Here is a 15,679-nt window from a genome sequence, read left to right on the forward strand (position 1 = left end):
ATGTATTCAACAACATTCTCATCCCCCATAAGGTGATTTTCATGTCCAACCACCACCCACCAAGCAATCAATCCCACGTAGGCTCCCCGACTCTCTACTTCTACATTGTTTCCCGCTCTCTCTCTGGCTCCAATATAATCCCTGTTCAATCCTCCAACTTCATTACCTCCACCCCTTCAGTTACAGTATTTCAGCTCACTCCCATTTCATGTCTGCAAAGCTGAATGATTGATGGGCAGTTATCTTAACATGCAGCTTTAGTGAAGAGTAAAACTCCTGCGCTTCGTGCTTCACTCCTCACTGTTAGCCCATCTCTCTGGGAAGCACCTTGTTTCACCTGCAGATTCTACGTCAGCTCGTAACGTACATGAGCTCCATCAAACAGAATGGCTATACTGTTTGTGTTTCCAGGGCCTCCTGTTTGGAAATCGTCCCAAGTGCCTTTTAAGGGAAGTCGACTCGTTTTCTTTTTTACATACTTCTTTGAAAGTCAGTCTTCAACATGGTAGTCGGTGGGTAGGGGAAGCAAAACTGATTTGTCAGTATAGTCCATGAGAACACACAGAGTTCAATCTCAGCTTAGCCGCTAAGCAAAGGAAGGAATCAAGCCTCAATTTTGAAAAATTCCCACACGCTATTTGACTACTTAAAAAATGTATAGTAAAAGGTGGACTATGTCAGATTATCACGTTTTTGTGATAAGCCTTGTTATTTTCATAGGAAAAAAAGTCCACATCATCCTCGCCTCATTCAAATTGTCGACATGGTGTGCAGGGAAAATTATTCTGGCTTCTAATGTTGTCAGAAACCTTACTTGGCACAATGGAGTCCTGATGATGCCCCCAGTGCAAACAGCTCCAGACTTAGCAACCACAGTATGGCAAGCGAATCAGCAATCAAGGCTCATTTCCTTGTAATTGGCTGTCACAGGCGCTATATTAACGCTATAGGTGGTCCCGTCTGTTTCAGATCCCTCAACAAATAACTAAGTCAGACCACCAGTTCAATGCATCAGAGATCTATAAAGAAAGTCTAAATAATGTCCTGTCTCACTCGATATGATACCACAATTCATCCAGGTATTCAACCTCAAAGAGGCCATTTCGGAGGGCCCACGTGTATTCACTGTGTAGTGTTAGTGCTTTGAAGAAAATGTGGGTAAAGGGTAGACAAAGCCTTGGAATTACACATTGTGCAGTAAAAGGGAGTTTATGGGGCACTGTACAGGGTCCAGCAACTGTAACTAATCTTCCCATACATTGATTGCACCTGATACATGTTAGAAGGTCACTAAGTGTGTGTTTGTTTGTGTATGTGGTGGTGGTGCTGGGGGGGGGATTACAATGCTCTTTTGAAGCTCAGCCTGCAGGTGTTTGATTGAATTGGAATCCGCAGAGCAAGGGATGGCTCAGTGTGTGTGTCCACAGTCTTGTCTTAAAGCCCCACTGTGCTGGTTGGTATCATCACTCTCCCACGCTCTGCTGCCTCTTTTACTAAACCCCTCTTCGTTCACCCCTCTCTCTTTCAATTTTTCCTCTCTCCGTCTCTCTCTTTCCTCTCCATGTGTCTTTTCTGACTCAAAGTACAAACAAGTCGTCCGGGAGAGGCTGCGGGGGTCACCTGACGCATGGCGATGGCTCAGGCCGCCATCAGTCAGCGGTGCGCTGAGAGAAGCCCCCCCCCCCCCTCCCGGAGGTTGAAAGGCCACGTCTCGCTGACAGAGACTAACAGCGCAATGTGAGACGAATGCTCGGCATCTCTCCCGTCTACGGCCCCGTCCCCCGTTTCCCATGAGCTGCAGACTCTGAAGAGGCACACATGGGGATTCCTAGGTACAAACTAAGCTAAAATGGAGTTAGGAACGCTGTAAACCTTGTGTGATTTGGGAAGTCACTTGAGGTTGATAATTTGACAGATTTTCACGGGAGACTACTCTAGTTTTAAGGCAAAGAATACTCAAGCCAAATCTCTCCTAAGCTTGTTGTGGCTTATTTACTACTGTACTAAAATACCGAAGAGACTAATAAAATTAGACACCCCTGAGAATAAATAGGATGCTGCAATTATGACTGAGAACAATAATTGAGGTGTTTAATTTGAATGAGGTATAAGAAGGTGTTTTCAGAGGTTTCCATTTTATATTGATCTCACTCTGCACCAGAATGTCTCACCTCATAATGAAAACATTTGGACACAGGAAACCACCACTGAGGTAAAAATCTAAAAAGTCAGCTCACACTTCGTGGGATGTCCAGGCTAGATAGGAGGAAGTGAGCATGTTTCTGTCTGTCGCTGATAATCTCCAGTTTTCTCTAGGGAGCCCTGTGTCTGTTAATTAACGGCACTTGCAAATAGTCTGGAGACCTTTACTGTAGAAAAAAATCAAGACAAATTGTGTTAGGCCCCGCAGCAAGAGCTAAAAATCCATGTATATGAAATCAGTGGGTGCTGACACTGACTGTCATTGGACACTGATGCCATGTACTGGGTTCATTTGAAGGAGCCCTAGGAGAACCGGTCCAATCGATATAGGCTGTTCTGTAACAACTGCTTAAGGAACTAACATGCTGGCAGTGTATTAATACAACTTCTTCATTTTTTGTGACTATCAAGCTGTGCTATGTGCTATGTTGTCAGTGTGAATGGACAGACTTTGGAAGAAAGCGTGGTTGTCATTCTACCTGTAGTGGCATGCTATAAATGCGACTAGAACATATTTTGAAACATGTATCTGTTTCAACGACTTGCTTTGGAAATATTTACAATATGGATTATTGTAGAAGTTTTGGGGAAATTCATCATCCCTTTAGAGTTGTGTCTAATAAAAAGAGATGCCAAGACACCTTAACTCAGTGGCCTTTAAAATAGGAGGGTGCCCCCATGGTTTTCCATTTTGTGTTCTAATTCTCCCTCCACATCACGTTCGGACCCTTAATGGGGATGAATCAGAAGTGACATGTGTGACGGCGGCATGCACGGCAGACTTATTGCGGCGCCTCACTTTTTCCGTTTCAGCGTGACAGTGGAGAGAGAGACGGCTTTAATTGCTTGTGACGGCCATTCCGACTCTGAAGCTCAACGCCAGTAAAGACTCACCTGGGAGAAAGAAAGGAGGGCAACGGCGTGGAAACATCCCATCGACACCAGGCTCCTGAATGCTCGCCTGAACGCTTGCGGCTCTCTACGTCAGCCGAGAGCAAAGCTTATGAGTCAAAACAAACACGTTCTGCGCACGTCGCAACACCGCAGAATTAGACGATTTAACCTCTCTCTCTAATCCATTAATGCTTGCTTTTGTGCACTTTGCAAGGAAAAAATATCCCCATAAACGTATTCATTCGGTATGGAAAAATAAGGAAATTAGGGGATTAGGGAATTAAGCAAGTCTCTCAACTTGAGATGTTTTATGGGATAGGCTTTGCTTGAGGTAGTTGTAGGGTTTGTAGAGATTGAGAGGTGCAAAGCATGGTATCTCAAAAGAATTAAACCCTTCACGTCAGCAAGCAAAAAAGGCATGTATACAGAAGGAGAGAGAGAGAGAACAAGGGGTAGACAGAGAAAGAGTGAGACCGAGAAAAAGGCAGACAGACAGAGACAGACAGACAGACAGACAGACAGGCAGAGAGACAGACAGACAGACAGACAAGGAGAGAGAAAAACAGAAGCATGTAAGTCAACAATGCAGCTTTGATCAAAGTATGGCAAGGTATAATATTGGGAAACCCAAGCCCAAACTGGTGGGTTTTCACATTGCTGTCTGTTTGAGGGTGCTGGGAATCCATCAGGAAAGTGGAGAGGATGAGAGAGGAACACTGTGTGTCCTTTGAACCTGTGATTGCTCCGCTAGCAAAAAGCCATGACTACTCTTTTCTGTCTGAGGAAAAGGAAAGGTGTGCGCGACTGCAGACAGGGGAGTGGAGGATGAGAGTGTGTAAGAGAGAGAGAAAGTGTGAGCGAGGTAACAAACCAAGAGTAGAGAAACAGGAGACAGAAAAAGAGAGAAAAAAACAGAAAGAAAGATGGATAGAGCAGACAAAGCTAAAGAAAGAGCAGACATCAGCACCGCAGGGTTTTCCATCCTTCCCCTCCACCTTCACATCTCAACCGCTCTGACAGGGAGAAGCAGGATAACTGGCCTGATCCGCTAAACTATCCCTTTCCCCTGCCCCCTCCGCCCTGCCGCCTCCCATACCCACCCACATCCACCCCCCACAGATGAGCCCCGGTGGGGCAAAACCAGCTCAGAGCCATCCCCCTCTTGGGGGAAGAAGGTCATGGGTGGTAGGGGGAACTACTATAGTGCTCATCTTTTTAATTAACCAGCAGGCCACAAGCTGCAGTGTTAGGTCGTCTCTAGTCCTGGCAGGGACCCCTGTGGGTCTGGCACAAAACAACACGAGAGATCAGGGGGATTGAGGCTGGAAACGGATGATGTGTGTGAATAATCCCCCTGAAGTCTAAGGGACAGGAGATAACCGTTTGATCTTACTGTTGGGGGGCTAACTCACGGTTAGAGATAGGTACCACATAACAAAACAGTGACTTTGATCTACAGTAGAGTACATTAATCTAAATAGGAGGCCATGGCTAACTACCTTATTGGTCAATTTATCATTGAACAATTAAGTTTCCCAAAGCCAAAGAAGGTATTTCACAACAACACTCTACGACCCTTTTTTAATATAGGAACACTAACCTCACTCTAAACACAACTGCTTGTTGTCAAGTCTCAATTGCATAAAATTGTTCACTTAGTGAAACATTTCTAAGCTTCACAGTTCAGGTGTCTGCCAAAACTAAACTGAATTTTGTTTAGCAAAAGGTGAGTGCTTTGTGTCAGTAATTTCAAAAATCACCAAAATATGCCTAGCAATATTACGTAACATGTTCGATATTCTTCTCCTAACTGTTTTGTGATCAGAGTCAGTTATATTTGCATTGATGTACGGTATGTACATTTAGGAATTGTGTTGCTACTTTTTTAGTCAGAGGACGCACCTCCCCCATCAGAATCAGAATCAGAATCAGAATGGGATTTATTTGCCATGAAAGTTTGCACAGACAAGGAATTTGCTTTGGCAGGAAGGTGCATACAGTAAACATCATCTTCTACTCAGGGTGTAAAACACAATTATCATGGTGATGTACAGTATGAGTCATCTATGTGGCCTCATCTTTGAACTTCTACAAAACTTCCATGGAGACTGTGGAGAAAAAAGCACACATTTTCTAACGGGTTCTTTAGTGAGGCAGGTCTTCAAAATATATCAAGCAGAATAACTTCTTTGCAACCATACTTTTCTGTTATTGTATGTTATACAAAGATTTATGTTATACAACAGAAATGTGGATGATCCAGTTGTGTTTCTGTTCTGTTTGCTTGCATATGTTTATAAGATTACATGAATAGACATACTGACCTTGTGACTACATAGGGGATTGATATGAAATGTAATATCAAATACTTGATTTAATATATTCTTCATATAAGAAGTATGTATCATACATAAACTTCAATGAAACCTCTTCAAGAAATCCCATCCCTCATGCCACTCAACTCATGCAATAAAAGGAACTGCTCATTTTTATTCAAGCATTCAATCAAAGCTCAAATTTCAAACTAACTGTACTATTAGTGTATCAATCCTGGAAATCCTGAGGAAGACATTCGTTCTTGAGAATGTTCAGGTACAGTAGTGGAATGTGTGTATCCATGATCCTGTCTATCTTTTGGAGGAAGAAAAACAAGAATGCACCACATCAAGCTATCAGTACCAAACCTCACAACAAAGCTGTCTCCTGCTGCTTCTATGCTGCAACATGGCTCTATAGCCCCAGGTCACAGCTCTGTGGTTAAAGGGGTCTCCCTGCCCTATGAACAGGGGCTAGGGCTGTTAAACTACAAGGCTCCTGAGGGAGTAAGGTTCAGCCGTATGATAAAAAGTGATGATGAGAGTGGAATTGAAGCGAAGTGGTTGTTAATGAGAGAAGCAGATGTTTTGAACGCCCACCACAGAGCGTGCCAACTATGAGGAGGTACAGTATTGCTGATGCTGTACTCTGACCCATATTTTTGGTGACAGAGCTTCACAGCTGAAGAAAGGTTCTTTTTAACTTATTTGGGTTATTTGAGGATCCTGCCCTGCAGTAGCACCTTTTAACATGAGAAGGAACTATAATTTTATTTTTTTATTCCAAGTTCACATACAGACCTTCAGTCTCTATGAAAAATAAACATATCTGTGTGTATTATATGTTGGAAGGAACACATGAAAAATACACAGTAAACATCACATGACCTTTGACACACAAAATTACAAAACCCTAATGGGCATCATTTACAGGAAAACATCGGAACCTGGACCAAGTAAAAATGCATAGTGCACCAAAAAAATTCCCCCAAAACATAAGCTCATGGGTATAAACAGTATCTCAATCACAAAATCTCCACCAAGCTCCATTGAGGCCTTTTCATTAAAAACGACAATGACGTTTCACTGCCCTGATTGGTTACATTTAAATTTTTTACATTTTACATTGGTTGTATCTATCCAATTGCGTCCAGGGGCATTTTGGTCTGTGCCCATTGATAATGAAATCGAAAATAAACAGAGAAGAAAAACGCAAATGGGTCTGGCCAATGCCAGGCTACCTATTCTCATGTCTTCAGGGGAAATGAAGGGAAGATTTAACATCAAGGCGGCCATTTTCCTTAGCTCATTTAACCTTTAATTTCCCCGGCTAGTGAGACCATAGACTCCCGGGCCTCTGCACTGCCAATGGGGTTTATCTGAAAAGACACCAAGTGTCACTATCAATTATACAAAAACAATGACCTGTACAGGTGATACACAGTCCCCTTTAATTAGAGGCTCCCATGCTTGAAATCGTCAGAATCCAACTGGTTCAATGGCAGGGTGCAATGGGAAAAATTCTAAGGGTGAGGCTGTGGGCTGAGGTTGGGAGGAGGTGAAATTGTATTCAAGTTTTTGTGTTTAAGTTTGTATGAGTGTATGCCCTTGTGTGTTACTGATGTTTGAGAGACACGGCATTCACACACCCTGTAGGTGAATATTAAGAAGAGAACACTCATTCTGCCCTCATTCTTTTTATTTGTGCTCACAGACTTGAAAGCTTTTTCTTTGTGCCAACCTACACTCTTTCATGGAATCTTCAGACAACCCAATCAAAGGTAACTGTTTTCCAGACCCTCTTTTCATAAGTTAGGTATACAAGCAAAATAGAAGTGAGAGAAATATTTGATGTACCATTGGGGAAAAGGGTTGTGAGACTATCACCCCCATTCTAATTGTAAAACAAACAAAACCTTCATTACTAACCATTCTGCCACTCAAATGTTGATTTTTGTTTTTACATTACCAACTACAATACTTCCATTCTTTTGGTAGTATGACTCAATATATATGAAAAAATGTAACTGCTTTTAAAAATGTAGCAGTACACTGCTCTCCTTCAAATGAGTAGAGGTCTTTAGATAAAAGATTCAAGGCAGTTCCTTTGACATGCCCTCCTTTCATAGCAAAGCCAACACAGCCCATCATAGCCTTGGTTAGCAAAGACATTTAAGTGGCTTAAACCAACTAAAGAGACAGAGAGAAAAAGAGGGATACACAGAGTCAGAGAGAGACCTTTACATCTCCACCCGCATGTTAGATAAAAGGAATAAATAGGCTTCTGTACAGGCGGTTGGGAAATAATGACCCAATTTACAGTGCTCAAACCAAAGAACAGCTCAGAAACAAATTAGCACAGACCAAATGAATATCTTCATGCTTTCGTTTCTGTAACCCTCCCCCTCTCTATCTTTCTCTCCCCTACTTGCTCAGTTTCACTCTCTCTATTCGTCTCTGTCTCTCTCCCTCTCTTTTCCTCTCTCCATTTCAAAAGGACAAATGTTTCCCGCAGTCACAGTGCATCGCATTGGTATTCTGCTCTCAATTTCGCCAAGAGCTACGGGGCTGTATCTCCTCTCAGCCTCCGCCATACACAGACGCCAAGCAATCTGACACAGAAGAGAAAGGAAAGAGGGGCTGAAGATTTACAGAAAGAGGAAGGAACAGCAAGAAAAGAGGGAAAAGGAGAGGAAAACAAGGTGGAGACAGAATGAGAGAGTTGAGGAGAATGGAATAATAGAAATACTGATTGAGGAGAGAGCAGAGAGGGAAACAAGTCTGTGTCAGATACACTTGCAATTCATGGGCCTTGGCAAGCACAAATAACAGAGGCCTGTACTATCACGAGACGAAAAGGGCGAGAGTGTGTGAGTGTGTGTCTGTTTCTTCAAGAGTGTTTTTATCCGCTAACAAATATGAGCATGGGTGTGCAAGGAAGAGTGTACTTGTGTGTCAGAAAGAGATGCGTATGTTGGCCGTTTTGCCCACTGTGTCAAACTCATTTCGATCTTCATAGACAGCTGCACTTCCTATATCCTTAACTAAAGTATAGAGATAGATCACATCAGCGTACATCAGCACACTAACATAAACACACAAAATCCTAATCTCTCATATATATGCCATAATCTTTTTATCCAACATGAATTTAATTACTTGCATTTGTGACGCATTTGTGATTATGTTCAAAATTCAACCACATATTTGCATTTATCTGATGATACACATCATCAAAAGCATGTACAAATTGTATGGATTGTATAACTATAAGAAGAATGTTTTAGATTTGTTTTCAAAGTAATTTACTCGCTTCTGAAAATTACTTAGAATTACATCACCATCATCAACCGGAGGAGCTCGGAGGCCCATAGATTATAGATGATCACCAGAGATATAGCTGATCTGCATAGTAAAAGGAAAATGGACAGCTACTATAGTGGCAGCAACATTACTTGGCATGAAACTGTAAATGTAAATGAACAAAGGAAGTAGCAAAAACTAAGGAAGAGAAGACAAAACGGTGAAGGAGAGGTGTAGACACGCCTGCAACAAGTTAGACATAGAAAAAAAGGGGATGATTGGAAGTGCTGACAGCAGGTAAAGGTGAGATAAATAGGTGAAGAGAGAGAAAAGGAGGAAGAACAAGAAAGGATTTCGGTGGGAAACAGTGATTTCAGAGAAATGGAAAGGAAATATTGCCTCATGGAAAGTGTGAATGGTGGGATCAAAATGAATCCCAGATGAATGAACAAAAACGTAAGGTGAAATAAATATGTTACAGGGATATGTCAGTGAGGGGAGTGGAAGGGAATGATAAAGAGGCCAAGTGATAGAAAGATGGGTGGTGAACGGTCGTGGCACTGACATGAGGGACATGCACAAAACCAAACCCAACTTGGGGACGAAAAAAACAAATTTGTTGGGTCATAGAAACAATTGATAAAAAAATAGAAAACTGGACGACAAGAAGGAAAAAGCTATGTTTTAATGCTTCATTTTAGATTCACGAGTAAACGCTTGACATGTCAACCTCACTCACGAAACCTCATTCAAGTTTCATTAAGTAGACCCTCTCAAAATGAAGTTAGTCTCTAACAAAGAGCAGATGCAGCTTGAGCAATTCATCTTTTTAGCAATATGTTTTCTTTCTATGTGAAATTACCTTCAAGAGAACCAAAGTATTACAAACATCTTCTCCATCTGCTTCAGCTCATCTATCAGACTTATGTCTGCATAAGAAACAACGTCACCACAGAATAGAGACTTCACTTGAGCCTCCTCCCAAAGTGTGAGTCGCCACCTCACTCGCATGATTCTTCAAAAGGTCACTGAGCAGACTTCATTAGAATATACATGATCATATTGGTTTTCATGGCTAGCTTTGCCTTTAGAAAAAATAAGGACTTGTGATGACTATAAACAAGGTAATTGAGGAATAGCTGGAATACTGAATGATTTTGTAAAAAAAATGCAAAGATATAGAAAACTCCATCGGGTCACTTTGGACCCATGTTGTGTATCAAAGGGTTTAAGTGACAATTATTGAAGCCAATTCAATGAAAGCACTTCAACTTAGTTTAAAATTCTGTATTTCCCTAGCCTGGGTGCCACCCGAACTTAGCCCCATCCACAACATTTGAGGTCGGGAAGTTCGGTCTAGCATTGCTCTGTTGGGGCGGAACTATGCCTGCACCAAAGCTGTTTGTACCAATCAAATTGTCAGGGCGGGCTGTATACGATGATGGACAGATGATCAACAGTAGCTTAATCAACCACGTCACCACAGAGCGCTTGGTGAGCACCATAATCACAGCCCAATAGTGCAGTATCAGACTCATATTCTGACTAGAATTATGAGTATGACAGCGTCAGGCTAGTATTTCCCTCCAATTTTCAATGATTTCAAAGTTTTGCTATTATCAGATTTTGTACATTTACAGTACAATCTCACAAATGACGTACGAAAGATTTGCCATCTTACCTTCCTTGCAGTACTTCCCCTTGAAGCGTGTGTGTGTACAGTCGCAGTGGACTTCTCCATACTGGATAGAGCAGAACCCGCCGTTGAGGCATGGGTTTTGCTTGGTGCACAGGTACTCCAGGTCACTCTGGATACCCTGGCTGTTGAGCAGGGTTGGAGGCATCTCCCCCACCTTCAGGTTGGAGATCAGGCCTTGAAAAGGGGGCTCGTATTTGACTGTGCTGGAGGTCAACGCTGAAAGACGCACGTCTGGAGGAATCCCTCCGACAAAAAGGTCGCTGACCACAGCCATCTCCTTCCTCTTGGACTTGACTTCTGCCACCTTAGTCTCACCATCCACCATCAAAAGGGTTTCGCGGAAGTTGCGGGTAAGGAGGACCATATGCCAGCGGTCATCGTTGACCCGCGTCTCCATGTGTAAGGTTGCCGGCTCTGCGCAATGAATGGCAAAGCGGAGCTGGAGGCGTCCACTGGCAATCAGGAGCTCCATGAAGTCACAGTTCCCACCGTCATCTAGATAGAGAACCAGGGCTTTGCTGATATTGGTTTTCAAACTGAAGCTCAGCTCACCCACTGAGCCTGCCTCCCAACGCCCATAGCGTGCCCACTGGCCGGGAGCACCTCCAAACTCCAGTGCCCTCACCGTGGCTAGCAGGCTGAACAACATCAACGACCACAAGGGCCAACATGGAAAACTCAACCCTCTTGTCATATTTAGTTTTTCTTTTGCAACCAAGTAAAAAATGGCCGAAATGTACCTGGCAAATATGTGGCCTTGCCAAACCTAGCTTTTTTTAGGTTCTGTGTTGTTTTTTCAACCGTAAATAGAGATTATTATTATTATGTCTGTCTGTGCTGGGATAGGAGTTCTCCCAGGCTGGGGGACCGTGAGTGAATCAAAACTCACAGGACCCAATTCCAAAGCCTGACGAATCAGCAGATTTTTACTTCCTCCGGCACTCTATTTCTCTGCTTTATCCTGACTCCCTTCTCCGTCTCTCCATTGGTTGGTGCCTTTGGGACTTCAAGGAAGGAAAATGATGATGGGAGGGAAGAGAGAGGGGAGCTATGCGATAATACTATATCAGTTTTTTGTTCCAAAAAAGCCTTTGGTCAATCATAGGCCAAAAAAGAACTGTAGTCCTAAGAATCTGCATAAAGCTTTTCCAGAAACTGGATTCAACAACAGTTCTGAGTAGATCCTTTCAGTCTTGTTTGTTTTAGGGTAGAATGGGTAAGGAGGAGAGGATGAAAGAGAGCACAGAAGAGCTGTCAGAGTGTGGTCATGATTTTGTAAAAAAAAACCTTCCTGTCCTCAAGGCTCCGGTCCAAGGTGATTACACAGGTCCTGCTCCCATCATTTTCCTGCCAGTCAGAGTACTGAAAGAAAAAAAGATCTCATTAAGTTACAAGCTCATCATCAACATGCCTTCAAAATCAACAAATCACTACAAATAAGTCTCTGAGACAAAGTAAAAAATAGAGATTATTTTGGGCTTAGTTTGGTAGCAAATGCATTGTGCCATATTGTTTATTAAATCATGTGCTTAATTTTTTGTTATTGTGTGTATATTGGCTGTTTATTGTATTAGTATCTTTAGGTACAGCTGTGTGTGCTAATGAATGTGTCCAATAGATTTTAGGAAAAGGTTCATGCTTTACAATGCTTATTTGTGTTTATTTGGATGCAAGTAGGTATCAAGAAGCCTTTGCTTTATCTCAGAAGCTCAGATTTGATTCCACCAGAACAGGGTCAGCAAGGCCAGTATGGACAGCTTGAATCCATTTTATTCTTTCCATCCCTCAGCAACAAGTCATTGGATAAATCGGCTTTGTGGGGGGCCCCGTCGCACACCATATAGAGAGTATGTTTTTGTTTAGGTTTATGTTCTCATTGCTCATAACATAGCTGCACATACACACACACACATACTGTAGTGTACTAGCAAGCGCTGACACGAAAAAAAGGGCTAAATCACTAAATAATGGAGGAAAGACAACATGATTTTGAGTATAATATTTAAGGTATGAAGTAATATGTAAAGTGAAGTTCTTAAGACCAGTATAACATGCTAAAGAGATTGTGTTTGTTAAAAGAATTACATTTAAAATCCTACATCCATCAAGGGTAAACTGATAATTGGAAAACAATAAAAATGGCAAAAACAAAGAGGCTATAGATTCAGATGTGGTCATCAATGAATGGTTTGACACAGAGAGGTTTACAGCTAAATATTTGTATATAACTGCTAGTAATGTAAAAATAGCTAGGCTAGCTTCTGACATTTTCCTTTCTGATTTGTTACCTTGCTGTGGGAATACTGGTTCGCCAGCAGACGGAAGACTTTATGATTGAGCGACAGCCAGTCACACATTGTAACACATTGCATTTATTGGATGACTTACAAAAAGCTATATTCTTATTCAACTGCAAATACTGATATCAGATTGTGGCACAGTTAAGGGAGAAATTGCAGGCCAGCTACCTGAACCTGGATCCTTTAATACAGATGAAGATGAAGAGAGACTGATAATCCACAACGTTGGTGCTTAGTGATAGTTTGTGAAGAAGCGTTAACTGTTATTTAACTTGAATGAAACAGGTCAACCCAGGTCAGATTTCCATGTTGAATTAGTCACCCATTGTATACAGTTTGACTGGCCTGATCTGGACAAAATAAGTAAACATTTCAGTCTCCAATAAGCAAATAAAAATGTTTAACTTTCATAGATGGCTTTCTAAACATAGCGAAGCACCTATCTATAGACATACTTCAGTAAAAAATGAAATTACAACTCCAATAGATGGAGTTAGTTATTTTCCACTTCTGCACACGCATACCCACAGATGCACACACACACATCATTATATTCAATCTCATTTTAAGCAGGGTGCTTTGGAGTCAACGGCTGCCAGGATAGACACTCTTGACCCCTAGCCCTGCCCTAATACTTTCCCATTACTTCTCAAGTGAGATTTAATTTCCATCGCCGACAGTTTACAATTAAACCTCTGCTCCCCCCTCCCCGTCCGTCATGCTGGCACACACTGCAGTTGCTGACTTTGACTTGACAAAACTGACAACATGACTGCCCTAGGGAAGAAGGAATGGAGGAAGGAAGACAGTTAAAGAGAGAAACTTACAATTTGGCAGAGCAAGAGAGAGGAATGAGGCAACACCATAATGATGAGCGAGAGAATGAGAGAAAGAGAGAGAGAGAGAGAGAGATTGGGGAAGTTTTTCTTAAAGCAATGTTCACATTGGCGAGCATGTCATGCCTCGAGGAGAGAGAGCAACAATTTATTTTGGTCACTGACTGATGGAGCCGCCACTGTGTGTTTGCATAAGATCTGCTGCCTATGCACGCACACATGTTTACACACATGCAGACACATGCACACACACACAACATAAATTAAGCCCTGCATAATAAAACTCCTAGATCAAAGCAGTATTGATAGATATAGACATTTTCCAGTGGAGATTATGGAGCTGTGATGTCTAATAAGAGACTCTGCCAAGAGAATGCACGGGCTGTCTCCAGCAAAGGAGTAGGAAGAGAACCAGGGTACATGTACTGAGAGATAAGAGAAGTCAAATGAATTATGGAATCTGATCTCAAACTCAGACTCTCACACATAAAAACATTCCTCCCTTTGCATCAGCTGTCATTATTAGTAAATGCGATAAATGCTAGATGTGATCGTAACTGCATGAGGAAAACGGTGTGTGGGTTGGAAAGATTTGTGGTGTGTATCATACGATATCTGCATCCCAGATGAGCTAAAATTCAACGGAATACAGCCTTCTCACAGCCTTAAGTATTTATTTTGTGTTTATTATCTAGTACTAGTGCAGTGCCTGCCTGTGCCTGTGCCTGTGCCCATGATGCAGCCAGTGTAGTACAGTTCAGCTCTCACTCTCTTTAGAATGCCATGATCAGCTAGTGGGTAACGTTCATAAAAACACCTCAGTTTGTAAACTTGTGATAAGAGCGTTGCATTATTTTGTACTGTTTATGGCTTACATATCATTAACAATAGTGTAAAAACTGAATTACAGTTTTATTTAATCGCACACACATTTCGCACACAATTGCAAACACATTTACCAGATGTCTCATTCTCTTAACAGTGCCTGAAAAGCCCAAAACCACTAACGCAATTGGCCACTACACTGGTTGCTAGTTGTACTAGTGTCTGTTCTCTTGTCAATCTCCCTTTTTGCCTAGTTAAACAGACAGAATGTATATTGTAAATCTCCATATTTCTTATCAAATGGCCTAATAATTTGCTGTATAACTTCAGATCAATTAGTAACTCAATATGAAAGGCCCATCTAAGAATGGCAGAGACAGATTTTTTGGAGGTATCCCTCAATTATTTAAATATAACTGAATGTATACATTAATATTCACTTTCTTCCTGTCTGCTAGTTAGTAAGTCAGCCGAGTGCAGTGTCATCTGCTCCAGCCCACCATGCACGGTCTTCATTTTCCTGCACTTTCAATTCAAACATCAAGAATGTTATGGATACCATAACCGTTTGCAAAACTAAGATAGCTAATATGGCAGTTTGTCAGCCCTCAGGACCCCCCAAACAGACAGTGGCCTGCCTGTTACTAAACTTTGCCTTTTATATAACTTCAATTATATATATTTTTTCTGAAATTTGTGGTTTACCATATCATTCAAATAATTAGTGGTTATGGAAATGTCTTTGTGTGTGTGTGTGTGGGGGGGGGGGGGGGGGGGGGGGGGGGGGGGGGGGGGGGGGGGGGGGGGGGGGGGGGGGGGGGGGGAGAGGGTGGAGCAACAAAAAGATACTTTAAAAAAACAGCCAAAACACCCTGTGACAACAAGCTAACCACTTATGAACCACAGCACAGTCGTAACCACACAGAGACAGGGAACCTTGAACCAACTTCAACGTTTCACTATTGCTGTGCTGAGGCGCAACAGCTTCATGATGTGGAGATAGGAGACTGTAAAAAAGTCAAGATTAAAGTCACAACAGGTGAGAAATTCCTTGGGGGTATTGGAGAGGGTTTGAAAGGGGATTAACTCTGCAAGAGGTGCGTGAAACACCTTCTTGTCCCTTTAAAATCCTCACACAGGAGGGAAACAACCAAGGATGAAAACTGGGTATGTTCTGTGTATGTGTGTGGGTATGTTCAGAGTAGAGTGTGTGTGTGTGTGTGTGCCAGAAATAGTTTTTTCCTCATATTCTGTCTAGGTTTTTTACGCAACTATGTGAGCGTAATAGGGTCGGAGGTCATTCAT

General features: G+C 42.1%; 1 protein-coding gene across 1 annotated transcript in view; it reads right to left on the bottom strand.

Annotated features, from left to right (window-relative positions):
* LOC124486914 (neurexin-2-like) overlaps positions 1 to 11,097 on the bottom strand; it is a 210,543-nt gene extending 199,446 nt beyond the window's left edge. Inside the window, exon 1 of the mRNA XM_047048794.1 lies at positions 10,396 to 11,097. Within this exon, the coding sequence (XP_046904750.1) occupies positions 10,396 to 11,062 (667 nt within the window). The 5' untranslated portion in view covers positions 11,063 to 11,097. The remainder of the gene's footprint in view (positions 1 to 10,395) is intronic.
* Between the last annotated feature and the right edge of the window lie 4,582 nt (positions 11,098 to 15,679).

The sequence above is a fragment of the Hypomesus transpacificus genome, chromosome 25 (genome assembly GCF_021917145.1).
Source record: "Hypomesus transpacificus isolate Combined female chromosome 25, fHypTra1, whole genome shotgun sequence".
In the NCBI taxonomy this organism is placed as follows: Eukaryota; Metazoa; Chordata; class Actinopteri; order Osmeriformes; family Osmeridae; genus Hypomesus; species Hypomesus transpacificus.